The sequence below is a fragment of the Larus michahellis genome, chromosome 2, assembly GCF_964199755.1.
Source record: "Larus michahellis chromosome 2, bLarMic1.1, whole genome shotgun sequence".
NCBI lineage: Eukaryota > Metazoa > Chordata > Aves > Charadriiformes > Laridae > Larus > Larus michahellis.
In genome coordinates this window covers 51,200,371-51,227,913 of record NC_133897.1, presented here as the reverse complement: position 1 = coordinate 51,227,913, position 27,543 = coordinate 51,200,371, and the positions used below count along the sequence as shown (strand labels likewise).

Below are 27,543 nucleotides of genomic sequence, written 5' to 3'. Positions count from 1 at the left end.
GCATTTACAGCCTTGATGAGCCCTGTGCATTTGCAAGACCACAAATTAAATATTGCTTCAGCCCATGCGGGAACATAAGAAGCCATTTTGACACGTTGGTGTTTTACACCCTCTCTAGCTGGATGATCACCTTTTCACCTCTCAGACACCTTCTTTCCTAGATCACATGTGTTCCATTAGGAACTCACTCCTGGATCTGTAGTAATTGTAACTTGCATTTAATGAGAGAGATCTGCTCTGAGAGCTCTGTCAGACAGAACCTGCTTACGCCCCTCTGCAGTTAACCCTCAACACTGATCGTTGGACAAAGTGGTACCAGCCCTACACCAGCCCCCACCTGCCACCGAGATGGAGCAAAAATGATGCTCTCTTCCTTCCCATCCTATTCTGGTGCCATAACTCCATATCCTTACCTCTACAGCCTCACCCACCCAGCCCCTACCTTCTTAGACACACGGAGACACCTGCCTGCGTCAAAAGCCCATGGACCTGGGCCTTGGGATCAACATTTCCATCCCAGCTGGTCCATAGGCAGCACTTGCTTATGTGGAGAGCCTCCTTCTGCAGCCCAACGGCTACAGACAGCTGGGAACTGCCTCCTCTTTTATTGTGAAGCCCTTTCTAAAAATGATGAGCTGCTTTTGTGCTCCTGAAGTAACAAAACACTTGGCAGGGTGACTGGCAAATGGACACCAAACCAATGGACAGAACATCCATAGCCTTTCAGAGGTCTGTTATGTGAGATACCTGAGCGGTTGTACAGTAAGAGGCATGTTGGCTAAGGAGGATCTCTTATTAAAAAAACCCTATATTAAAAAAAAAAAAAAACATAAAAAAGCTTATAAAGAAAGGTAAGGGATCTGAAAAGTACAGAAAAGGAGGTGTAATGAGAAGTCTATGAAAAAAAAGGGATAGCAAGGAGCAGAGCAAGTGTATAAGCTCATTGGAGGTTGGCTTTCTTATCACACGTGAGCCTTGCATGTTATGTCAGTAGAGCCTGTACCTGCATCCAAGCACAAAGCAAACCCCCCTGAATCATCTGTAGTGCCACTAGGTAACTTCATCACCTGAGCTTGGGTTAGAAAATGCTTCGGATCAAGAAAAAAAAGATAAATACATTTTTGGCACAGCACACCAATTCACTTATGTGTCTTGCCTGAAGCCAAAATGTCAAGTAAGACGGTGGTAGGCAACCTCTTAGCTTACCTTGTTTTGAAATTTGGTTTCCTGAAAAGGATCTCTGGTGCTCTGGAGGGGGCAGAACTTACAACCAGCTTCATCAGAAAGTTGCTAAAAAACATCTCACACAACTGTCAACTACCCACAGATGAAAAGGGTGAGCAGACAATTCAGGTGGCCATACTGAGGATTTTACTGATTTTTGCGTGACTTTGTCTGATGGGAAGTAGGGCTATACTTATGTTTGGAAGGAGGTGAAGGGATTGTTATGCTTCTGTGTTTCATGTGGAAGAGCCTGAAGCATACTCAGTGACGCTGCATTTCGCTTACCTTTAAACTCTAAATGTACCTCTGGGGACCATGAAGTTCGTGCTGAGAAATAACAGCAGAAGAAAAAAGCTTCTGAACCCACATCAAAATATTTGAAAAATCTGATGGGGAGGTAGAGAGCGCAGGAGCTCTCAGTGCAGCCCTCTTGTCAGGAGTCTTTCAGAAGGAGATGGATCTGGCAAATTATTGTTACTGGGACAATAAAATTTATATCATACTGTGAAGGAAAGGGAAATAGCCCTGTAGCAAAAACAGAGATGGGAAAAGTTGTTAAAAGTTATTCACTGCAGCACTTTTTACCTTCTTGTAATGTTTTCCCCACATCTCTATGTACTGGTGTCTTTTGATCTACGTGTCCTCCTTTATGGCAGTTCACAGTGGGCTGTGAGAGACACGCAGCACGGAGCAAACCAACTAGCTCACATGCAGACTGGAAGGAGACGGGGATTCAGACACCAGGGACCAACACAGCAAAAGTAAAAGGTGCCTTGGCCTTTACCTACTGGCATCCTGATGCCATCTGTAGCACAAAAACTTTGAACCAAAAACATTTTTGTCTGCATTTCAGGAATGCCTGTGCTATTGATCTGCCCAACTTGGAAAGTGCCAAGTAGACTGATCAGGTATTCATGCCAGCTACTGAAAGGCACATTTGCCAAAATGATAAGGCAGAATCTAAAACTGGGGATGCTTCACAGGAGAGAGAACAGCAACAACCCACCGACAATAAAGGCCATCTGGAGAGAGGAAGAGGTGCTCCAAACCCACCAACACTCAGCCATCACAGGGTACTTACATATTGTTTACAACCACTGACTGAACCAGGCTCAGAAACCTCTTCTTTTCTCCTTTTTGTATTTTTTCCTTTTTTCTCTCTTTTTTCCTTCCTTTCTTCTTTCTTTTTCTGTTTTTCTTTTTTTTTTTTCTCTTCCCCCCCCCTTTTTTTTTCTTTTTTTCTCTTCCTCCCCTCCTTTTCTTTTTAAATCTGGGTCAGTAACAAGCACATGAAAGTAATTTCCAAGGATGCTGAACAACCTAACTCCACCTGCCTAACCTTTGCCAACCTGTCAGCCCCACCAGGCTGCACAGGCAGTGGTAAGCAAACCATCATCCTGCACTGTATCTACACCCTGCCTCCCGGAATTGTGTGCACCAGGAGGCTCTTCCTGGGAGACACGTTGCTTGCGAGCTACAACCACGAAATCACACAACCACCTCTGTCTTGAACTCAAACTCCTGCCTGACACCCTGCTGGATAAAATATTTAGTAATAGTCAGCACAGATGGCAACTGTTAACACTTATTTGGGAAGGATGAGGAAAATAAGAAATTATAGATTCTTGTACAGAAGGGTCATTTCACTTCTGACCCCGGGCGGTAAACAGTCCTAGTTAGCAAAACTTAAATGGCCTTAAAAAATATGCAGGTGACTGAAAAAAAATATCCCATTATCTCCTTGTGCAAGCGAGCTGCTGTACTGACGATCCGACAGGTAACTTGGCAGCACACCAAGCACTGCCTGAACCTGCTCTGCTGAGGCGCAGGTTCCAGCTCTTTGTCCACTTACTCACTTTGCCTTCAGCTTTCCACAGAACAGTGCCCTAAATTCTGTTAAAGCCACTCTAAGTGAAGAAGAAACTTCAAGGTTTTTGCTCAACCCCTAAATTCCCCAAACTGGCCACAGAAGAAAATCTGCACTTTACGTTCCCAGTGGAGGAAGGCTGGCTGCGGCGTTCCCCGGGCACCCCCTGCCGCCCAAGCCCTACCAGCATCCTTGCAAGCCTCCTCCCTTTGCTTAGGTCTCTCACAACAGTGATGTGAGGAAAGAAAGACCTTTTCCAAGAGGAGCTTTTTTTTTTTTTCTTTTTAAGGAATAAGCTAACTGCTTCCATCGAGAAATACTGAACATTTTCGATAGTCGATAACAAAGGCGCTTGAAATCTCATTACAGCTTCAAACGTTTCAGCATCTTGAAGGTTAGCTTAGTGTATTCCCTCCACAGGTTTGCTGGTGCAGAATTAACCAGAACCTACATAATTTCTTTTACAGGCAGCATCGTTTCTGATATCTTCAGAGATAACCGCACGGATCAGAAGGATTATTGTGGCATTAACTGCTCTGATTACATTCCCTACAGTTTAATAACAAGAGCAGTGAGACTGTAGGTGTATCAACAGAGTTTTGGATTTGTGAGCAAAGAAAGTTGGGGGTTATTAGCAGAATGTGAGAAAAGAAAAGGTCACACACTCAAATGTGCCTCTCAGGACACAGCTGACATATTCCGTGGGGCAAGAAAAGTGATTTCTCAATATAGCATCATGAGTTTTCTGATAAGAAGCCATAGGGACTTTGTTAGGAAAGCTGTAGATCCATCTTGTCACATCCAGAGTGCTTTGGCTGTGAACTTAACCCATAAAAAATAAGGCAACCACATTTTGTAACATCTGTCTTTTAAAGATATTAGCTACGGTGTGTGCACGCTTTATGTTCCTATTTATCTGCTGGTGTCTACAGTGATAACTGCACCAGCTCCTGGATTTTTTTAATCAATAAGAAGAAACTTACTTTCACTGGAAATAAAAAGCCAGAAAATGGGGTCTCAGCAAAATGGTGGCTGTTAATGGCACTGTTCCTTCTGTCTAATGTTTTCCCCAAGGAAGTATCCTGCCATGGAAAGTTTTTGGTTGGTACTTCACGGAGGAAAGCAGAGAGGTAGCTGAAGAACCTTACAGCTAAAATTACAAGCTACCAATAGGATTAAACGTATTTTTTCCAGGCACATTTACTGAAGATAATACTGAAGTTTACAATTCTATTGTTCCAGCTTCCTGTGCTTGTTAAAGTGCAGAAGACAATCTGTAGTTGCTTATTTTGTATCTAAGCAACTGTCAGACTCTCTATCTACTAATAAGAAAGGGTATAATTATATGCTGCTACTTTAATTAGCAGCAGATGCCTATGTTTATGAAATAAAAATGTAAGATTTTCTGAAGTGCAGAGTCTTGCTTATATGCAAATTGCAAGAGCCCTTTTGTAGGCTCCTAGAGGCTTTGTTTGGCTGTGGCAGCTTGCTCAGGGCAGGGCACGGGACACGCACAGCCAGTTGCTGCTGCGCCTTAGACCATGGGCTTGGAGCCTGGCTGCACCAAACGCCGGTTTGGGAGAGCCGCAGGCCAAGGATAAATCAGGGTCTAATGGTACCTTTCTGACCCTCCCAGTGCTGGCATGAAGCAGGTGCTTGTTTCTGATTCAAAGACCAAGAACTGACGGCGCACAGCCTGCTTCGGGCTACCTGTTTCCGTGCCGCAGGGGCTGCTTTCTGCAGGACGCGGTTGCAGAGCAGGCAACGCAGGTGAAGAATCCTTATCACCAATTTCTGATCGCATCGAGGTGCTTCAGCAGCACATAGTGATGCAATGCAGCATTTTTCTTCAGAAGGAATAACAACAGGGGCTATTGCTGAGCATCCTTCTTTGCATCCAAGATGAAAAGAGTACCAAGAAAAAACAATAAAATCCGCAGCCTTTCAGAAATCCATGAAGACACACGCAGACAGAGCATACAGATGAGAATAACCTTGTCCAGGATAGAAAATACTTGTTAGATGAGTCTCTAATTTCCATTATTCAGTATTTTTAGTCTTGTTTCCATGGAAACAGCACTTGTGCAATGATGCTGTCCTGCAAGGGAGTGAGTGGATGCACACATATGTATGTACATCTGTGTATTCTTCTCCTGGCCTCCAGCAACTTTGAACAAATTTGCCAGAAAAGTTGAGGTTCCAAGGATAATTAGACACAAACAGTTTTGTGAAAGCATCCAGGCAAGGGATAACTGATCTTGTAAGTTCTCCAGCCAAAGAAATCTCATTAGACAGTAGAGAACCTACATGAGAGGGGAATGATGCCACCCCTGTAACCGCTGCATGTCCAGAAGGTGACTCAGTAGGAAAGCTCCTACTTGCTTGGATGTCAAACACCATGACACTGTGCCTGCCACAAGGCACAGTTCCATGGGAAATACGTTCTTGGGTTTGGAATTCAAGGCTGCTGTTTAGAAACTGTCAAAATGCAAGACATCCTGCCCGAAGGTTTGGGATGCCAACAGAATAAGCAACACCTGTCTTGCCTCTTACCATCATTTGGGGTGCTTTGCCCTGACACCTGCCCTCTTCAGAAAATGAAGTATTCAACCAAGTTTGGCCCATCTCTTCATCCCTTCAAGGTGAGCTACCATGCTGCCTCTCACAGCCATGCATGCAAGAAAAGGGATAGGTTGGATCATCAAGTTAAATTAGAGAGAATCTCTAATTTATAAACTCTAATCATCCATCCCTACATTCCATATTTCAGGAAGAGATGAAATCCTGTAGCGAACCTTTATATTCACAGTTTTTATGCCAATCCCTCACTGTTGCTAATCCACTTACAAGAACTAAATTACACAAGACTGCACCCTAGTAGGCTGCAAGAGCATGCTAGCGTATAACCCCTACCTTTGTCTTCTTTTACTACATTTCTAATCTCTAATCCACTCCCTGCAAGAGCGGGCAGCCATTTCTCTGCTCACCGCGGCAGAGGCTGTCAGCAGAGACACACACCAGATGCTTTCCCACAGAGCCCGATTTTGCTCTCGCCCTTACTCTGTGGCTCTCCATCAAAATTCAAGGTCATTCTGATCACAGATTTCTGTTTGTGTTTGGTCTTCCCCACGCACAGCGTTCACGCACAGTACGCGAAGCAATGCTTCCACAACAGGTATCGCTCAGAGCACATATGGAGGCAGAAGGATCTGGTTGAATGAGACACCTGCTCGCTGGAGCGTCTGCATCTATTCAAAAGCTTTAGAGGCTAGTTTCTCATGTAGGATATTTGTGACAAAGCCCTGTCAGTGTCATCTTGAATATGCTTTAAGAAATCATCCACACTTAAGGTTAGCTGCATAAAACCGCTGTGACTCGTATTAATCAATGCTCAGGAAGAAGAAAATTCTGTTTACACCTGAGGTCATTTTCAAAGTGACCTGTATGACTGTTGAGCAGTATTTCAGGATTATCCTCTTCACAACGCGGGCTTTGTACCTCCTGCTACACACAGAGACAGTTTTAATAACCTATGTGCAGGTAACATTCAGTAACAGGTAAAAATCAACTGAGTGTGCTCCAAATGCCAGCACGTTTTCTGTGCCGTGTGATACGAATATTATTGCAGCTGTGCAGGGAACAGATCTCTTCACACACCCCCCAGAAGACAGCGAGCACAGCTCAAGGGAATAGTACACCAACGCACAAGAAGTTTCTACTTACATTACCCTGAATTTCCAGCTCACCTCCTCACTCTCCACGGTGGATGAGAGGCCACATGAAAGATAGTCACCACAAAGCCATAGGAAGTAAAAAAATTAGCCCAGGTAAATTCACCCAGGGCACACACTCTTCCTCTGCCATAAGCAGCCTGTTAGAGCGTGTGTAATATTCAAGATCGTGCTGTCAGCTCTACATCATGGCAGAAACCAGTAGGTCTCCAATAGCACTGTCACCTTTGGGACACTTTGCTTTTGCTACCCGACAGTGTAAGCAGTTATCCAAAGTGATGGCCCTTGTCCAGAGGAAGGAGAAGACTCCTTTCTATTACCTCCTCTTCAGAGATATGGAAAAATATTTTATACTAGCAGAGTTATTAACTGGTAATGTAGGACATTGCTATCGGTATTTCACACTACCTACTGCCCTTCTGCCCCTTAATTAAAAATAATGGGCATGAGGTGTCGTTTCACAGAAAATTGGGGTGGGGGTAGAGGGCCTCCATTGTTAAGGCCCACTGACAACCCTATGGTGAAATATGACGTGCTTAACATCAAAGGTGGAACAAAAATCTCTAAATCCAGAAAACTGTCTTCTAGAGATCTGCAGGTAGCGTTTCGATTTCTCTAATATATTCACAACAATCTCTTTTTGTAGCACAGCAAAACTTTTCCTTCCATCATCTTGCATCATTTCATCTTGACCCTTAACAATGCTGTTCAAAATTTTCCACACAAAGCTGATGATGCCATTGCGATGCAGGGATTTAACAGCAGTGATGGAGGATTTGGGCTTATGTTATGTCTTTCCATATAATGCCACCTAGCGTGCATTATACGGAAACTGCCAGACACACTTGGTTATTTACTTCTTCCTTACATTTGGGGATTGGGAGTGCACCGCAAAGTTTTGTTTACTTCAAAGCAACAAGAAAAAGTGTTTCAATGTGGCCACATGACAATGGTGGAAAACAGCAACACACCAGGCACGTTGTTTTCCACTGGATCTACGTCTGTTTCTGTGCTAGATCACATACCTTTCCTGCTTATGGAAATTAATACTTGCTGGAAACTAATGACTAATGCAAAATTTACTAATAGAACATGAAATGCGCCTTCACTAATGAAATGTAACTAGTGGCAGCAAGAGACTGAATAAAGGAAGTCAGCTTTTTTATTTTAAATAAGAAACTCCATTTGCTTTGAGATACTCCTATCTACTACCAGTTCTTGGGCTCTTGTACCTTGACCTGCTGTCTCTCCTTCCTTTCATAGGCCACGAGGTTCACGTCGCCCCTTTTTGTCTCCAACACTGGAGACTGGCATGGAAGCACCTTCCTTGATTCCTCTACACAGATTGGTCATTCCATGGACGATCCTACTCATTTTTGAGACCTGACTCGCCATTACAGCCAGCCTATGCCAATGCTGTCGAATCCACCTGATCTGCTGCCTCTTCCCTCTTCCATTTTAAAGACTCTCTCTCCCCATCACCAATTCCTACCTTTGACGCAGCTCTTCAGACACACTGGAAGTCAGCTTCTTGATTAAGTTCTTTGCTTACCATTACACTCCTCCCTTCAGCCAAGGAGGAGGGGAAAATATTAGTTTCCTTCACCTTTGAATTCCTTTTCTGAATTCTCCCTCCCTGCCTGTACAGCTAAAGCTCCGTCTCTTTTTTTCCTTCCTTTTACTACCATTGCTCTTTCTTCTGTTTCAATTAAGCCTTTTCAACTTGAATTTCTTTTTTCCTTGCACCACTTGAAATGTTATGATTTATGACTTCATGATGTCAAAATTCTAGGGCCCTTCTTCCCTGCTCCCTCCTCTTCCTAAACTCATTTGACAAGCCCCCACTCCCTCAGCCATCCCTCAGCTTTCCTTCCACTTTATCCTGGCTCTTGGCACCTTCCCTCTCTAAGTGTTGTCCATCCCTCTGGTACAACATCTGCTGTGAGCATTGCAGCTGCCCCACGGTGACAGAGCTGTTACTGCCGACGCGCTTTTCTCCTGCCAGCAACACGTGCTCCTTTTTTCTACTCCCACTCTCAGAATGGGTCATGATAACACTCGCCACCCACTTTGCTCCGATGTCACTTCAGCACAGCAGCGGTTTAAGCCTGATCAGGTAATTTTGCCCGGCGCCAAGCAAGGTGCGCGTGCATCATCGTTCAGTTGTCATATCAGATGAGGAGAGTGAGTTTAAACCACATGGTAGGTTCAGTAAGAGACTGTCCATGTACGCAGACTAAAGGCTGAAAATACCCAAAAAAATGCCCAAAAGCTACATAAACCTTGCAGAGCAATAAAGCAGTTTAGGATGACTGTGAAGTCTTACCTATCCCTCCACCTTCACAGCACAGCGCTCCGAGTCCAGTTGGCAGCTGGTCAGGATGGTGGACATGGGCAGCTGATAGAGTTGTCCCTGCACTTGGCTGGTTCTACAGTTCAGGCTCCAGGTCACCAACCAAGGAACGTGCACAATATCCACCTGCACTTAACATTGGCCACACTTAATTAAAAGCAATTTGCTTGTCCTTCCGCCCACACGAATGCAAAATCTCTTTTTGCATACAGTCGCACCAAAAAAATATCTGTTGGACACATTGAGCATTTCCCAGTTGTGTGATACCAGCCTGCCCTCTGCTGCAGGTTCAGCACATGGCACTGTGTCGCTCCATGCCCCATTGCCATTTATTTTCTGAGAATGCGAACAGCACAGGCTGGCCCTTACATGAATACACAACTCAGAAAAGTTTCATTTAAACCAGCAAAAATTAATAAGTCCAACAAGGTGTGACAATGAGACTGCAAAATCCTTAGTAGGAAATACAAAGAGAAAGGAGAGTTGTGTAGGCACATTGTCCTGGTTTGAGTGACACAGGACTAATTTATCTTTCAGTAATTTTACTTTTTAGTTAAATCTCTTCTAACACTTGGGAAGATTCTAGTGTCTGAATTTGTGAAAATATTTACTTTATGGCCAGCTATGGTATGCGGGTTTCAAGGTCTCAGTTTTTGAGAATAGCCAGGTGTGGGGATGAGGAGGAGCGAGACCCGGGCACTCGACCCAAGCTGGCCAACAGGATTATTTCTTCCTATCAATGTCACACGCAGTATAAATTAGAAAAAGTTTGCTGAGGAGTTCTCTCTCTGCCTTGATGGCTGCGATCCTGAGAACTCCTCGCCCCAGCGCCAGACCCCTGAGCCCGTCCCTTCCTCCCGAAGCCGTAGCCCTTGCAGTATCCAGCATTTGCTGCCCGCGGCTGGGAGTGCACAGCTCCTGCTGATAGAATGGGCTGAGTATAATCCTGCTATATTTTATACTGGTATCAGGAACAATATTGGTTCTTTAGTGTTATTAATGTTTTTTAATCTTATTCTAGTAAATCTGTTTATATTTCAACCCTCAGGTTTCCTTGTTTTTCCCAGATTCCCCTTCCAGGGTGGGGAGGGGTCATTGGGTGATAGAATAATTGTCTAAATGACAATAAGTTGTTGTGGGTTCCTCAAACCATAACACGTTATCTTCACAGAGACAGCACTGTTGTTAATTCTGCAGTTGTAAGGTAGCTTACATTGAGACCGTAGTGTGCTACGCGCACGCTCACTGTCATGTGCCGAAAAGCGGGCAGACTGATGGCAAACCCCAGAGAAATGCAAATATCCGTTAAGCACCGCACCGGCCAACGCAGAGCGGGGTTTGGCATGTCCCACTGCGGAGTCACCGTGTTCAGGAGGGTATTGTTTGCCTTGAAAATCCTTCTTGCTTAAATTGCTCCTTGATTGGGAGGAACATTCCGGATACAAGATACTGTCTGAGGATACTCTTTAACTGCGAAAACCTCTGCGTTTCAACACGGTCGCTCCAGCGCCAGATATAACGAAGCGAGGGGCAGCCCAAGTCCCCATAGCTCTTTCGCAGAGATAACTTCCCCCCCCACACACCCCGCAGGGGAAGGGGCCGCCTGCCCTGAAGGCGGAGGGGTGTCCCGCCGCTGGATGCCCGATGGCAGCGGGGCGGGAGAGGCCGGAGCAAGGCTGCGCCCCAGGAAGCCATTTGCCCCCTGTTCCTCCTACAACACCCCCTGCTCGCTCCGCCTGCCTGGATCACACAACGCTGCTTCTCCCCAAAAAATTCAAAGGTGGATTTCCTGAGTGAGCCCAGGCCAGGCGGTGTCAGGGGGAAACGGTTACTTGAGGTCAAAGGTTACCTGAGGTCAAAGGTTACTTTCTCAGGCAGATTTCCAGAGTGAGTCCAGCCTGGCCTTTGTCATAGGTCAAAGGACACTTGAGGTCAAAGGACACATGTTACTTGGGGTCAAAGTTAAATATCACCTTAAAAAAAAAAAAAAAACTTAAAAAACCCCACACCTTAAAAAAAAAAAAAAAGCCTTAAAAAAAACCACCTTAAAAAAAGATTTTTTAAATATAACTTCCAAAAGTCATAAAAAAAATCCTAAAAGCTAGCAGGTTGGCTAATGCTAGTCAAAAGTAACAACAACAACAAAAAAAAAGCCCCAAATCCTCCCCACAAACAATACAAAAAAGCAATTTTGAGACTTGCTCTGCTGTAATAGCTCATCTTTTCAAGAGCTAGAGCTTTCAAAACAGTTTCTTTTAAACTAAACATAGTGAAGTCTTGAAAATTCAGGTAGCTTCATCCTATAGTACACAACCAAAACTTAAACCCACAATCACTCAGATTAGTCTCTTTTAATGTTCCATCAGGATAAACGTGTGCTAGAAAACAAGTTCTGGGAGGCAAGTCACTTCAGAACCGAACACATTTTAGTAACAAAAAAGTGCATCTCTCAGCTAACACAAGGAAAAAAAAATTGCTCTCCGAAGAATTTTCTTGCCATTTTCAGCTACCTGGCAATGAGTAATGTAATTTCAGAACATCAAGGTCCAAACACTGCCTCAAGGTACTTTGAAATAGCAAAGGCCTACGTTCAGCGTACTTCAGACCAGAGCCCACAGATGAGCCCTAAAAGCATTCAAAATAATCCTACATCCTATTCGGGACGATAGTGAAAGAACCATCATTACCTGGCAATGTCAGATTAGCGGTCAGGAAAGAGGACACTTTTTCATACGGTCTGAAACCGTATTAAAAAGAAAAAAAAAAAAAAAAACAAACAACTGAGGAAAGACCTACTAGCCCTGCAGTAGTTTGGTACTTCACCGATGATCTGTAATTAGTTTGCTTCATAAAACTTGCTTTTCTCATTAATTGCATTGAAAGCTTTTTTTTTTGCAAGACAAAATAAATGCTTGACTTCAAAGTCTCTGAGAGGACATGACTGTAAATGTTTGTCTCCAACACAGCAATTGCAAAAAGCACGGTATCAGTCTTTTTTGGGGCATGGGGGGGGGGTGGGGGTGGTGTATTAAAAAAACCCCTCAGCTTCTTGGAGTGCTGAAGGGGGCCTTTTATCTGCTGGGAAAAGTTTGCCTGGCCTACCCCTGCTGCTGAGAGTCACACAAACCCACAAACCCCAGTCTAACATGAGTTCATGAAAAGAAACTTGGAATCAAAGTTTCTGAAGGCAGAAGGACCTGACCATTTCCTTTTCATATAATCAAAGGGAAATACACTCCCATCGGCTTTGGAAATAAACACAACTACCAGGATGTAAACACGGCTGTTACAAGAGAGCTGTACCATATAGTACCACATGCTGAGTGCCTTCACCACAAACCTACTTGGAAGCCCATAACTTATTTCCATCCTTTGCAAAATAACACTCAAGAGAAAAGCCATGAAATCAGGGTTTTCTAACTGATTTTTTTTTTTTTAATAACCTATAGAAGAACAAGATAACATTTCAACCAAAGTCATGACAGCTGCATGCTTAAAAGCAGATACATACATGTCTCCGGATTTTTCTGTTTTTAGGAAAAAAAAAAAAAAGAGAAAACCGGTCATGTGAACGCTGAATGTAATGCATAGATTTCTATACATATTCAAATAATAGCAGACTAAAGCAAGCAGTAACACCACTCGGAAAAAAAAATTATTTAACCATGATTCCAGATCTACGAAGTCTTAAAAGGAAATTTCAGTTGTAGGAATCTTTACGTTGAACCAAGTTACATTTTTATACAGCATTAAAATAAGTTTTATAAATTGAGGCACTAGAAACAAACTTACACAAATACTCAAATGCATCTAATGTGCAAACTGAAAAATCTACAGGCCATAGAGTACTAGAAATATAGAACTTAAAAGGTTGCATTCAACTTGCACTTGCTCACATCGACACAGTGAAATTAGTGGAAAACTACTGCTTTTCCAGTTAGAGTAAAATCAGGTTCTGATTGTTGGTTCCAAACAGTTATCTTCCTGGCTTTTTCTCACTGTCCTTCCTTGCCTCTTGTGTATTCTCATCAGGGGAAGAATATTGGAGAGGTTCCCGTGCCACCCCATTCAGCAATGTTTATTAAGAAATGCAAAGCACTTGTCCTTGTGCACAGTTCTATCTATGGTGCTGTATTCCCTTACTTCATCCTGTTCCCCCACACCACTGAGCTTCTACAGGCTTAATAAATTAGTTTAGAATTAGATATTCATGTTCTACGAGGGATGCTTATTTTTATCTAGTTGTTATTTATTTTCTATGGGGGCTGGGGAGTATTAAAGACAAGTAGTGTTTACAAAGTAAACTGGAGTGATCGCACAGCAAGAACTTGAGACAGAAAGGAAGGAGCTCATGTGGGTACGTACACTGCTTTCTTTATGAGGAAGAGTATTCAAGACCCAATGAGGTTTCCACCCAGATGCTACAATAACTGGCACCCTCTAAACCCCTACATTAAAATATACCTCAGTATTTTAATCAGGCACTTAAATAGAAAAACAAAGCAGTAACATTTAACATAGGTATTGTGAGAGCTATTCTATAAGGCCAGAACGTCTTGAATGAAGCACTCCGGAAATTAATTGTCCCACAGAACTAAGTAACTCATGTCAAGGGCTAAAGGAACAGAGAGTCCCTCACTTGACAAACATGTTTAAAAAAAAAAAAAAAAGACTGAAAGATGGTTAGTAAATATTTGGTAGAAGCCATTAACCACAAACTTATATTCTTCACTATCTACTGTAAAATGTAGTGCAAGGCTATTAATCCCTTGAGAAGATGGATCTAAAAGTAAACATTCAATCTGCTTTAATTTACAAGATTATTTTTTTTCCCCACAAAAAAAAAGTTTCTCCACTGATAACAAACTCCCTGAGGGAACACATTGATTTTTTTCAAGGGAAAAAAGCGATCATTTTAAAACAATCTGAAAAGCCCCAACAATCAGTAGTTGCCCTATTTTGAGCCGTAACACATTTCCAATCAACATTTCTTTGGAAAAACATGGGTTAGACCAACCAGTCACTGGTCCTGTAAGAGGGGCCCTGATCTTCCTTCTTTTACAAAGTATTCTGAAGATGAGGGTAATTATTCTTTTAAAACTGTAATGAACATATTTTACTCAAATACACTTCAAAGTTACAGGAAAATTCTACCTGCAAGACTTTATCTACCGACATTTAAATGGTTAATTATAGATTCTGTCACAAAAATACAGAATCAAGGAAGAGAGGTGGAAATTCAGTTGTAAGGCTAAACATTTGAGAAGTTATCTTTATGTTAAGCAAGTCAAGGGACAAATGAAAGAATCTACAGACACACAAAACACTTTTATCCGGTAATGAGAATGCCAAGTATTTAAACCATTCTTAAGGAATTTATTTTTTTTTAAACGATGATTTACAAGGCCTTGATTATTAGACAAAATAGCATATTTTAACTAAACTCAAAAAAATACAAACCAATGGAGTATAGAAGGAAATGCTGTATGGTTCTGTAGAATATAACACATCCAGTGCACGCACTGCTGTACTTTTTCTCATCTGAACCCATTTGTTACTTATAGGATTTTTGCAAAGAAATATTTTGGTCTAGCCAACATGTAGTGCACACAGCTTCAAGACCACTGAATTAGGATCTAATGCCGGCATTAGTCTACAGTCTAAACCACTGCAACAGATCTTTCGGAGTGTTTAGTGTAATCAAAAACTGATCTAGACATTTTTGAGCGGTTAACAATAAACAGGAGTTACAGACTGCATACAGTTCAGTATGGTACATTAACTGAAGCTAAAACTTTTAGTATGCTTATTGCCAATTTCTCCCAAATTTTAACAAGCAGAGCTTCCTTGCAGATACATTATTGCTGAGGATAAAAAGGCTGTTGAGGAAAAGGGTATCCAGGTTGTTGAGGTGCCGGATATGGTGCTTGTCCAGGGTTTTGAAACACAGGTGCGGGTGCATATGGCAGATTATATTGACCATACATGTATGAATTATAGGCCAATGGCATTGGCATCGGGCAATACCTGTGTGGGGGTGGGGAAAAAAATAATAATACTTTAGTTGCAAAACAGTGATGACAATAATTTGAAAATAACAACTCATTAATAGATACAAAAAGACATGCAATCACTACAAATGCTTTCCTTTCATTTTCCTTTCTGTGCAGCAGAAAGGGTCGTAACTTTCAAGGATCAAACACGGAAAAAAAATCATAATGCGTGGAACAGAAATGTAGACAGAAGGTGGACTAAAGGCAGCCTGCTGAACCAGAACTGATCTAAATTGATTCTCTTATGTTTAATATCATCGTACATATTTTAACATTTGCTGAGCCTACTACTGAAGAAGAGAGCAGCTGCTTTCAGTTCCTCGTGATGACTCCAGAAAGATGGGGGAAAAAAAAAAAAAAGACATCAGAAGAAAGCACTCTACTCAACTGGGTCTTTTCTGTATTTTTCATCATCTTTAGCAAGATACCAATATTTGAAAAATGAGATATGCCAACACTTTTGAGATAAGCAACACCAACTGATTATGCAAGGGCTGTCAGTCTACAAACCACAGTTAGGAACTGTTGTCCTATCTCCCTTCTCCTTTAAAAAAACCGAACTACAAAAACTTAAAATGAACCCTCCCACAAATTGTGCCAGGAAATGATTCCCAACAAGAACTACATGATTAAAAAAAAAAGTCACCTTGCCTCAAACACTAAACACATCTTCAATTATAACAATAACTGATTTTAAAATGTCACATGCAACAAACAAGTGCTTTTAGGTAACAGGATAAAGAACTGCTTTAGTACTCCCGTAGCTTACCCTGGGTAACCTGGATAAGTTGGGTAAGGAGGTCCCTGTGCCTGTGGAGGTGCAGTGCTTGCTGCAGGTGCACTGGCTCCTGGAGCAGGAGCAGCAGCAGGAGCTGCAGCAGGAGCTGCAGCTGTTCCAGAGGGTGCTGATGCAGAAGAGGAACTGCTTGCTGCAGAAATCACTGGTGGTGGTGGCCGTGCTGGTGGCTGCGGTTTAGTCCCCTAACAAGAGAAAGTGAATTAAGCTAGAGCTTCTTTCTGAAAGTCTTGGAATCAAAAGCTGTGGTTATACGATTTGTTGATTTTTGGTTTTATTTTCATTTTAAACAGACATTCTATATTTAGTCTATACAGATAATAATGCAAAGCATCTAAAAAGCAATAAGCTTTCTATTTCAAATCTATAAATTATGAACACCAAGAGTACATAATACATCTCTCTGCAAAGTCTTTAGTAGACCTTGTGCTCTATTTCACTTCAACACATTTCCAAATACACCTTAACATATTAAGGAGTGATATACACAAATTAAAGATCAGTTTGGAGTTACAAAGTGTGGACCTTCTAATTTCTAACCCGCTAATTCCATAGCATATATTTACCACCATGGTTCTGGGTGCTGGAGTAGGAGTCGAGGATGCAGCAGGCTTACTTCCTCCGGCTGATGTGGTCTGATACGTAGGCAGAGGAATAGAAGGAGCACTGGGTTCCCTAGCAATGCTTTGCTGCAAATCTCTATAAAAAAAAAGCAAACAAGCAAACATACAGCTTAGTTTAAGAATTGTTTGTTATACGCTTCAGCAAGCTAAGCTAAAAAGATGTAACAGAGTAAATCTAGTATTTAAAGCATGATCACTGAGCTAGCTCAAACTAAATTTGGGGTCCAAATCAATTCCACAGAAACAATCCTCTAGCCAACCCTCTGATTAACTGTTACAGTTATCTTCTAATAATGTCTTTATGTTGCAACTCAATACTGGCTATGGATCACTGAACTAGCCAAAAGCTTTGGGATCAGAAAATATAAAATAGTCAGAACATATAGCAACTTGGAAGCTTTCCTAAGAACATAAGGAAACCTCAAGGCAATGAAAAAGGATAAAACTAAGTTTCAGTAATTTTGACATGTAAACAGATGCTCAAATACAGAAGAATGTTGTATTGCTTGTAGATTGCCCTAAATTAAATAATATTGCATGCAAATACCATACATGTAACAGAACTGTTTAAAAAAAATAAAAAAAAGAGTCCACTAGAAAGTCTGCAATATTATTTATATCTGGGTAAGCATAACTATCAAAAAACCCCTGGCAAAAATCTGAATGGCTCAGCACATGAGCTTTCAAGTTCTCTATTCTGTGACATCTAGTGTTCAAATTATTCTTGGTAAGATACTTTGGTAAGACACAAGGAGGCTTTGGTCTCATGCTGTACTAGAAGCTGCCATTAAGCAGCATAATTTTACAGTCAGCTTGCCACAAAGACTGCAAGGAAGCAGTTTTAAGTTACATATTCAGAGGTATGTAGTACGTTTCTCAATGCAAAGGTTCAATATTTGAGATTGGGCAGGTTCTTCAGAGACTTGACGAAGCATTTAATATTTCAGACAATTTTGCGTAAAAATGACATGTGAGCAATATGTAACAGCTAGAATTTGATACCTGGCATTCTGAAATAGAAGACAGGGGAGACTGACAAAGGAATACAGTCTAGTTAGCAAGAAAACTACAGGCTCCTACTACATAGTATGCAGAGGTGAGCTCCAAAGGACGACAACAAAAGTGCCAACTTTTGCAGAAACTTGGTGCAAAAAACAAGACTGACACAAAAATTCCCCAAGAGAACTGTCCTTGCAGTTATCTCTGCAGTGAAAAGGAATGATGGAGAAAAAGCTGGAAATACTGTCTTGATGCTCTGTTACATATGCATATGTATATCTCAAACTATTTCTCACAGATAGTGGAATAACTATTCAACACTATTATGCTGAAACTAACAAACCCAAAACTTAACATCTTAAAAGATGACATAAGGGATGGAAATAACTATTTTCTTCTTAAAAATCACACTGCAAAGACCAATGGCTTACAGAACAGTGGTACCATTCAGAGTGAAGTACATTTTTACCACAAAGTGACCAAATGCATTAAACGTGAAGCTTAAAACACTTAAAACCAATTCTCCAGTGGGCAATCTTTATGTGGGGAAAAAAAAAAAATCTCTAGTTCTAAATAAATTTCTTTTCACTAAGTGAAGATGAATCCCACTGTCAATAATTTTATTGCAGTTGAGGGGGGTAGGGGGGGCACGGGGAAGGGGCAAACGCACATTTTATTTACTCAAACCGTGGGCTGGGTGCACCGAGAAATACATTTTGTGGACGTATACTCCAAATATCCCAAATCTGATCATTGCCCCTAACCTTGACAGGGTTTCATTTGAGCAAACAGTTAATACGTGAGGCAGTAAAAGATAGCATGGCAAGATTTAGCTGAATGTTATATCAACACTAAGCCTACAGCTTTAATACTGAATGTTAACATATTAGAGATGCGAGATATTCAGATCTAAGCTTTGGTTAGGTAGCGCACAGCTTCCAAATTACATGAATGTAAGCAGTGGAAGAGAGGTGGAAGGGGTTATATACAATTACTAAGAATTAATTTACAAGCACAATGCCCAACTGAAGAAGAATTGTTCTACAAAGGATGAAGTTAGGAAAGGTAAAATTTGAAGGCTGAGCATCCCATTCAAAACATGGCATGTGCATAGAACAACTGCAGTTTCACCAACCAAAACTTTAGTAACAACTAGCCCTTTTTATAAAGGCTACGCATGTGCTTTGCTAAAGAAAACCAATTAAAAGGCAACCCTTTTCAGTTATGCTTTCCTCTTAAGAGGAGAGCCTAAAAATCATGTCTGAAGCTTACTATGCTAGCCTCATCACATGTGAGAGACAATGACATCAGACACTTTCCTTCACATAAAGGACAAAATCTGCTTCTCTCCCCTGCAGTGTGGGCAACCCACATATCTGAACAATGGTAAAATATCAGACCAGATCAGACAACAGATCAGAGGTGGAATAGCAATGTTTTTCCCACCACCACACTGGGCACATGGAAGGTAACCAGATGCTGAAGCATTTATCTAATTTCTTAAACCAAAATGACTGCAGGAACAAGCTACAGGAATCAGAAGTTCCTCAAAGGAAAGAATAAAATAAAATCATTAACAAACGCATGCCAAAAAGAACTGAGAGTGAAATCATGATAAGGTGAAACAGTTTCATGCTGAACTGTATATAGGAACAGCAGAGCAGGCTTAAAAGTAGATTTTTCCATTTATTTCTCCTATCAACTTCCCTAGTTTTTCAGGGAATGGGAGAGTGGGGTTAGCATTAGAGGCAAAAAGGAGGTGATAGTCTTAACACACCTATTCTTCCTTTCTCATTTCACAAGAAACACGTCCCCAAAGATTAATTTCTACAATGCTTAAACAAAATATTGAAGTCTTACTTGAGCAGTTCATCTCTTTCAGTCTTGCGAGCAAAGACAATGTCACTGCATTTGTTTTGGAATTTCAGCAGGAATTCTGTCAGCTCATTATAAAACTAGTGAAGAAGAAAAAAACCAAACCACATGCAACCAATACTTTCAGACTCCATGCTAGCATATTTTTACATATTGATCCAGTTATAGGCATTATATTATTAAAGTGCCCAGTACCTGCCATTCCAGTGAAGTTTGCTAGTGCATTTATTCTGCTTTTCAAAAACAAATTAGTCGGCTGTCGTCCATCACTTTAATATCATAAGATATTAAGTGTATGCGTGTGTGTATAGATATATAACTATCTGTGTGTGTGTATAAATATGAAAATAGCTTAAGACAAATAGAAAATGTATTGAAACCAGAATAAAACTAGATTATTTCTGGTGATTAACTCTTGATTTTCTAAAGGATCATTTCTTCTGGTTTTAATTTTACTGCCTTCAATCAGTTCCATGCATTTCATTTGTATAAACATTTCAGAGTTTTATTTCCCTTTTTTCCTCTAGCGAGCTATCAATAAACCAGCAAAAAGTACTTAATACAGAAGCAGTAAGACACCTTCCAGAAGACCAGATCAAAAAAAGCAAGCTAAATAAAGCCCTCCTCATCTCTCCTCACGTATGCAGTAGCAGTATATAAACCACAAATTTGATAAGGTGATTAAATACCATGGGAGAACACGTGAAAAAATTCCTAAGATAAAATGGATCATCTGGGTACTTCAGCATCAGTTACTCAGCTGTAATTAACACCTTTTCCTATTTTAATATAAAGCAATGCTCAGAAAAGCTTACTTTTCAGATAGGAACAAAGCATTCTTTCACAGCTGTCAAAACAAACAAAATTCAAGCAACTTGCTGTCCTCACTTCAGTAGTAAAATCCTCAAAAATGTACCTCTCATCTAGCATGTCTGCAAATTTATTAGTTTTTGATTCATGTCTCATTGTGTAAATAAATAATAAAAAAAGTTCTTCCAGTCCCTAAAGCGTTACCATACCTTTGTGCCTTCTTTTAAATTGGCTACAAGTTCCACGAAGTTGTCATTTGCTACGGCTAAGTTCTTCAAAACTTCTTCTCTTAAATTAGATTCATTGTTTGATTGTTTCATCTTTGAAAAATCCTGATGTGCATTCTTAAAAGAAGGGGGGAAAAAAAAAAAATGAGCAGTGAAAACAATGCAAGCTAGTTCCATGTAAGGCTGTGTATCTTTGGGTATTTTTCCTCTTACTCATTGCTTCTACCCCCTTTTCCCTATATGTACCTTTCCTCACCTTCCATTCACACACTGTACTTCCCAGTACTTGCTGTCTGCCAAGCGCATTGGCTATTTCAGAACTATGCATATATTAACTCACTGGCAGTATATATCAGCTAATTATCTGTTCTGTTGTGGACTGCCTTCCGCTAATTCTCAAGTTCATACTGCAGACTCTCAGAGGCTATACTAATTAGTGTCTCTCCTCGTTCTCTCCATTGATATTCATAAAATCATACTGAAAGTTAGTATTTTTAAGAAATGCTACCTCAAATTTGGTTGACCGTGGCAACCTACTAAAAGGACAGGGAAGTGGAAAACTTACAGAAGGATCACCTACATCTCATTTCTTTTGGGAAAATAAACAAGTATACCTTTAAAAGATTACTTCAGCTCCCAGAAGCAGCCAAACTTGAACTTCAGGACATTCAAACATCAAAGTAATATCCATCAAGATTATAAAGTCTATTATGTTAAAAGATACCTAAATATAAAATCCTTGATAAACATGGGCCATGTGGTCATTTAGGAAAAATTTTTTCCCTTTTGGAAAAGTCTCTTATTCTTGCTATCCAAGTGGCAGTCAGATGTTGCAAGCAGTCTTGCGCACAAATAGGCCCCATCATTACTCAAGCCACTATTGTCACTTGTCCAAGAACTAAGACTTCCTCTTTTACCAGATATCTTAGGTACCTGTCTCTAGCATTACTGGCAGATTAAGGCTGAATTTATAAATAAACTTTGGGAAATTCTCATTAAGTTTTACTTTGATGAGCTTTGCACATGCTGGAGTCAAGCACATTGTAAATAGCAATTAGGAATAAATCAAATTGTACTTCAGAAACCCAAAATATCTTCTAGTAGAAAGTAAGGATAGGTCTCCTGTTATCCCAGAAACAGTATTAAGATGGGATAAGGGGAAAATACAAAACCAAAAACTTCTTAACACAATAGTTAAGCTCATCTGCAGAACTGGGCCAAGAAAAGGTCCAAGAGAATTTACACTGGAGCTCTGGGAGGCTCTGCTAAAAATTCACATTTCATTACAGTGAACACAAAAGACACCCCTGTATTTTTCAGCAATCAGAGGAGTAAAGGAGTATCAACTGGCCTATAACGGGCAAAACAGAGCAAAACAAGCAAAACAGAGTAGAAAGCAACGAGATTTCTAAAGCACTAGAGAGAGAGGAGTCATTGCTCCTTAGTTTAAGAGGAAGGAAGACATACAAGGTGTTGTACCTGAATGTTTTTGAGAAGTTCTTCCTGCTTTTTTAGGGACTCTTGCACTTTCTGTGTGTAACTTCCATAAATTCTGTCCAACTCGGTTACAGAGATAGCCTCCTCATTTATAGCACCATCCTGTGCAAGTGCTGTCAGGAATTTGCTTGTCATGTCAAAATTTACAGATTTCAGGTCATTTTCCAGCTGTTCTCTCTCCTTCTTAACTTCATCCAGATTGGCCAACAAAGTTTTTAAGACATTAACAACCTAGGTAAAAAAAAAAAATGTCAGAAGTTTGCATATTTAGAGGAATTATTGGAATTAATTAGAGGAATTATTTAGGGGAAATATTGGACTAAATGACCTTTAAAGGTCTCTTCCTATCCAATACATTCTATGATTATTGCAGAATTGTGCACTATTACTTTTGTTTCCACCTTGCACTCCTCACTGACGCTGGCAACACTGCTGGATGAGTATTTGTTTATAAATGCATTTAAGACAACAAACCGGGACAAAATGCAACGAAACAGAGGATCTCCAAGTATTTCTAAAGCTATATTCTTATCTAAAGATTTGCTTCCACTAATAACACTGAATTAATAGAAAGATTTTTAAGCCTACTTTTTTTTTTTAAAACTGATCAGATACCTTCCAATAGGATAGTCTAAAAATGACAGTCAAAAACACTGACTTCAAATCACTCCTATGAGAAAAATAATCATATTGCTGTAGATGAGACATGACTTTCTTGGAAAGCAAGTTGCTGTAATTGCCTAATACTTTAAAATACTGGGCCATGCCTTTTACATTGCCAAATTGCCCCAAAAACCTGAGCACTACATCCCACCACCCTACATTACATAACAAAAATATTCATCAAGGATTGCTCCTTTTATAACCGTCAAACAGTCTTGCTCTCCCTGGCAACTGAACTTGCTGACACCAAGCGTAACAAAATATACTCAGGCAGATTTTAAATAAAAAGGCAACCTCTTTTCCGAATGTTAGTTACCTCCTGTATCAACTGTGAAAGAAACAAGAGCAGCTAAGGATCGGCTTCCACACCAATTCATGTAAGTTTATGTTGTTAGATGAACAGCACTTCTACTCAAAACAGAGACAAATTTCAATGCTTTACCTCACTTCCTTGTAATGTTTTTGCTGGGTTGGCAGAAGGAATGGCGGCATTGAGTTCTGACTCTGGCTTACACAGAAGTGCGATCGTATCCCGGTGAGCCTGATAGCGCTCTTTAACTTGGCCATCTGCTTGCACAGCTTTACTCAAAATGTTATGGTAACTGGCTCCCTCTGGTGGTGGAAAGGAAAAAAGAAGGTTGTTTATATAATTTCAAAACTCGTTTTATCGAGGAATTTGCACCAGAGCAGCGTTTACGCTTTTTGCAAGTCTTCATACATTTTTATGAGCCTGCACATCCTGAAGTTACTAAGACTTATTAAGCTTAAAACTTAAGCTTCTAATTTATGTTTTAAATAGCGCATAAACTAGGTACCTATATTAATTCTCCAGAGAAACATAGAGAAGTGTATTATATGAATGAACACTGGTTTGAGGTACTCCCCAGATTTAAACCCCTGTAACTTTGCCAAACTAAGGCACAGGTATCACTCCCCTGTTAGCTTCAAAACAACACATATTAAGCGCACAGAAACCATGCTATCGTCATGACCTTAAGTAGCTTGACTAACTGCTGGGGAGGGGGAAAAAAAAAAAAGGAATAAAAAGAACACCAAATCAGAGAGAAAAGAACACCTTGATGGGAAATTTAAAAAAGTTAATTTACGAAAAGAAAAATACACTGAAGTATTTAAGAGCTAACTGCAACCAGATTCTTAGGAGGGCAGCCATTTTTCATTACATATGCTCTCCAAAACTGTAGCATACACATGTACTCCAAGGGTGCAAAAGCAGCAGCAAATTCTCTGCTATCACACCATCTCTCAACTCCAAAATTGGTGCATATTGCACAAGGAGATATTTTGGCATAACCTCTCCTAAACTGAAATTTGTAACTTTAAAGGTAATATCAGAGCATTGAAAACGACTTTAATTTACACAATGAGAATGGAGATTTGTAGAGCATCCCCAGAATCCAAAGCATGAAACACGAACTTTACCTGCTCTTAAAGGCTTATAGAGTTCGTTGGATGGCGTTCTCTGCCAGCGTTCTTTGAATTTTGTTCGCAGGTCATTGTCTGTAGTTTCTTCTTCGTCTAATAACCGTAGTGACTACAAGAGTAAAATGTTACATGCGCTATAAGCCATTCTAAACATGAAATAGCTACAAAATACACAGCTAGTGTAGAAAATATAAAGAATGTTTATACATCCTTTATAAATTTAATTTGGCAAATTGAAAACAGACATGAAAGAACAAATCACCCAAATTTCTTCAGAATGCTCCTCCCCCCAAGCAATTTTAAAAACAAAATACTTGTAGGGGAATATCCACATGTAACAGCACAGTTTCTGTAACGGACTGAACACTTAAATGACATATTTTAAAGTGCTATTAAAGTTACAAACACTTTGGATAGTCATGCACTTTTTCTATTACTATTTAAAGAAAAAAAAAAAAGAGTTCAGTGGTGGTGTGTTTTAAGAATATTTTAGTGTTAGCGGTTGCTGAGCTTACTTCATCTAAAATTTCTTTGTTCCTTTGTAGCAGTTCAGGCAGATCTTTGATAAGCTGATCAACAGTCTGAATTCCTCCCTGTTCAATCACAGACTTAGACTTGTTCAAAATAGACTGAGGAACAGTATCACCAGACACATCTTCAATAGCAGCAGGAAGATTGAGGGAAGCCAACACACTGAAAAAGTCAACATGTTAAACAGCAATTTATTTGTAGTATTAAATGGTTTTATCCTGTAAATAGTGCTGCTACACAAAATCAATCACACAGTCAATTATAAAGGAAACAGAGTATAATGTACTCCTGGACAGAAATTTCCAACTGAAAACTCTGAACTTATTCCTACTGTATACCTCACCAAAAATAAGTTTCAAAGCTCTTTAAAAGCTAAACAAATACTAGTCTTCTAGCACTTACAAAATGTGGCAAACATTTTCAGTAGTAACTGTCTGGTGGATAAAGAACCAACTGCCTTGAATTACATTCCTATCTTTCAGCTTGATATAATTTTTTATTATTATTTATTTTAAAGAACAAAGTTTTGGCCAAAAAAGATATTACATATTGAGTCACTGGTACAATCAAGCTGACTATTGGAATATGAAAATCCATCTAGATTAATGGAACTGGAACTTTTTCTGAACAAGTGTCAGACTCCTAAAAAACGGAGAAATACTGCAGAAAATTAAATACTACTTGTTCTTGACATGGTTTCAGTCTTAACATCTGCAGAAAAGTAGTTCTAAATACCCCTGCTATAGCTTAATTTTGCCAACCTACCATACAGTAATAAAAAAAAAAAAAAAAAAAAAAAAAGAGAGACTGCTGTAATCTGGATGTCCAGAGACTGCAAGGCAACCAGTGTTTACAGGCTGTTCCATAAGTCCTCTTGATAAACTTCACAAGAAGCCATACTTACCCATTTGCCAGATTTGTGGCTTCTCTCATCTGGGCTATTGACCTGTTTACTAGATCTGCCTTTCTCTGGTTATAAACACTCACAGATTGCTGAACTTGCAATGGAACCATCTTCTCAAACAGGTCTGCAATTAAAATAGTATAAATTACTTAAATTGCACTGTGAAGGTAAAAAGACACAAACATCTTCCCAGCTCTTTTGTACAGGTTATACTACAGAGACTGATCCAAACAGCTTAAGATACTCTCCCACACAAACAAAAAAAACCAACTATTTCTACAGGTCTTTAGATTAGAGTTCAATTTTTAAGTCTGAAACTGATTTAGAAATAAATTTAAATAGATTTAGAAATAAATTTAAAGTCATTATATTTAAAACAATTGTAGGATTGCAAACCTTATGGCTTAATTTCTAATTCTGCTTTTTTAAAGGAAGAAAGCGAGAAATGGGAGAGAGGATCATTTTTCAGAACTCCCCCATAAGCCAACAAAGTAAAATTTTTCACCTTTATGGAAGGTCAGCAACTAGGTTAGTTAAGATTGTACAATTTGATATTTTTCAATTATACTAGTGTTCCTTCTGGAATTAAGTTGGTTTAATATAGAAAATACAGTTGCTGAGAAAATCTTTACGAGAAGGGCACACTGCAGATAATGATTTTCAACATGTGGTTTATTCTTTCAGTGCTTTTTATCATCAAGAAATAGAACTCCAAACTGGAAAAGGCAAATGGCACTTCCAAAAACACTGCTGTACACTTAATAAAATTCAAAAGTAAACATTTACTTTTTCATGGTATAAATGAACTTTGATGGCCATGTGTTTCACAAGGTAACAGTTAGCCTGTGCGCTCCACACACTTCACTTACCAGTGAATTTCTGACTCAGAGGAACAACAACTGGAGTAGACTTCACAAGACTGGCTTTTCCAATGGACTCCAAATCTTTCAGGTCAGGAACCCGGTCATGGTAAATGAAGTCATTGTCTTTTTTGGCGGCTGTAAGTGCACGGTTGATTTTGTCAACCAGATCTTTAACATTTATATATTCATCATAACGAGATGCCACTGTTTTCACCAAGTCTGCTGCATGCTAAAAAAAATAAAATAGTTAAAGTAACTTTTCTTTCTCCCTTTCATAAATACTTAGGAAAACACATGAGCTTCCCAGATAGCCAAGTAACTACTGCCAACACATATGATACGTGTTGTTATTTCCATAAGAAAATATTCTTCCCTCTTATGTATCAAAAACGGGGAAAAGGACATTTTACTCATTAAAATAGTTCATTGGGAAAACAAAACAGTAATCAAGTTATTCTGTCAAAATAGCTTCACTATGACTCCCCAAAATCCAAAAGAAGTTATCATGAGTTAGATGCAATAACACCCATTCACAAGAAAAAAAAAAATGTGCTTCCATGTTATTTTCATGTTGTTTCATGAAACACACAGCTTGCTTTTGCAGGTACTGCAAATTGTTTCTCAAATCTTGCTCACATTCATGAAGGAGGAAGCCAGAGTTCCTGCTTTTCACATCTGCCGCTAGCACCCATCTAACCTTGAGCTCAGAAGCTACAGAAATTATACTGGAATCATACTGGAAATTAAAATAAAATACAAGGTCTGCTGTCTCTTCACTGCTGTCTGCTCAGCCTAGATGCAACCCTGAGGTATCAGATTTTCCAACTTCCAATCTCCTGCAGGAGAGATTGAGGTTTACATAAACTCGCAACAATTCAAAGCCTCAGACTTCTTGGAAAAGTGAAGTGGAACCTGAGCTACATTACAAGAGAAGTCTATTTGAAATTTGCAGATATTTTTTGACACTTTCCATTGTGCCATAAATCATAAAACAGTAGTTTTGGTTTGATACAACATTACAGTCTAACTGGCATTTGCCAGAAACAGAAAGCGAGAGAAGAAACAGAGATGTGCATATAGACTT

The 27,543-nt window shown here is 39.9% G+C and overlaps 1 protein-coding gene across 4 annotated transcripts in view; it reads right to left on the bottom strand.

Annotated features, from left to right (window-relative positions):
- Positions 1 to 12,581: 12,581 nt before the first annotated feature.
- The window catches only part of PDCD6IP (programmed cell death 6 interacting protein), a 34,720-nt gene continuing 19,758 nt past the window's right edge, over positions 12,582 to 27,543 (bottom strand). For 2 of the 4 annotated variants that reach the window (XM_074575342.1, XM_074575344.1), the window contains exons 8-18: positions 26,466 to 26,688; positions 25,597 to 25,720; positions 24,677 to 24,854; positions 24,159 to 24,270; positions 23,161 to 23,330; positions 22,038 to 22,286; positions 20,541 to 20,675; positions 19,507 to 19,601; positions 16,591 to 16,723; positions 15,998 to 16,209; positions 12,582 to 15,202 (exon numbers count right to left, since the gene is read on the bottom strand). In XM_074575342.1, coding sequence (XP_074431443.1) covers positions 15,034 to 15,202; positions 15,998 to 16,209; positions 16,591 to 16,723; positions 19,507 to 19,601; positions 20,541 to 20,675; positions 22,038 to 22,286; positions 23,161 to 23,330; positions 24,159 to 24,270; positions 24,677 to 24,854; positions 25,597 to 25,720; positions 26,466 to 26,688 — 1,800 coding nt within the window. In that variant the 3' untranslated portion in view covers positions 12,582 to 15,033. The remainder of the gene's footprint in view (positions 15,203 to 15,997; positions 16,210 to 16,590; positions 16,724 to 19,506; positions 19,602 to 20,540; positions 20,676 to 22,037; positions 22,287 to 23,160; positions 23,331 to 24,158; positions 24,271 to 24,676; positions 24,855 to 25,596; positions 25,721 to 26,465; positions 26,689 to 27,543) is intronic. The other 2 variants (XM_074575343.1, XM_074575345.1) reach the window with 1 other exon arrangement.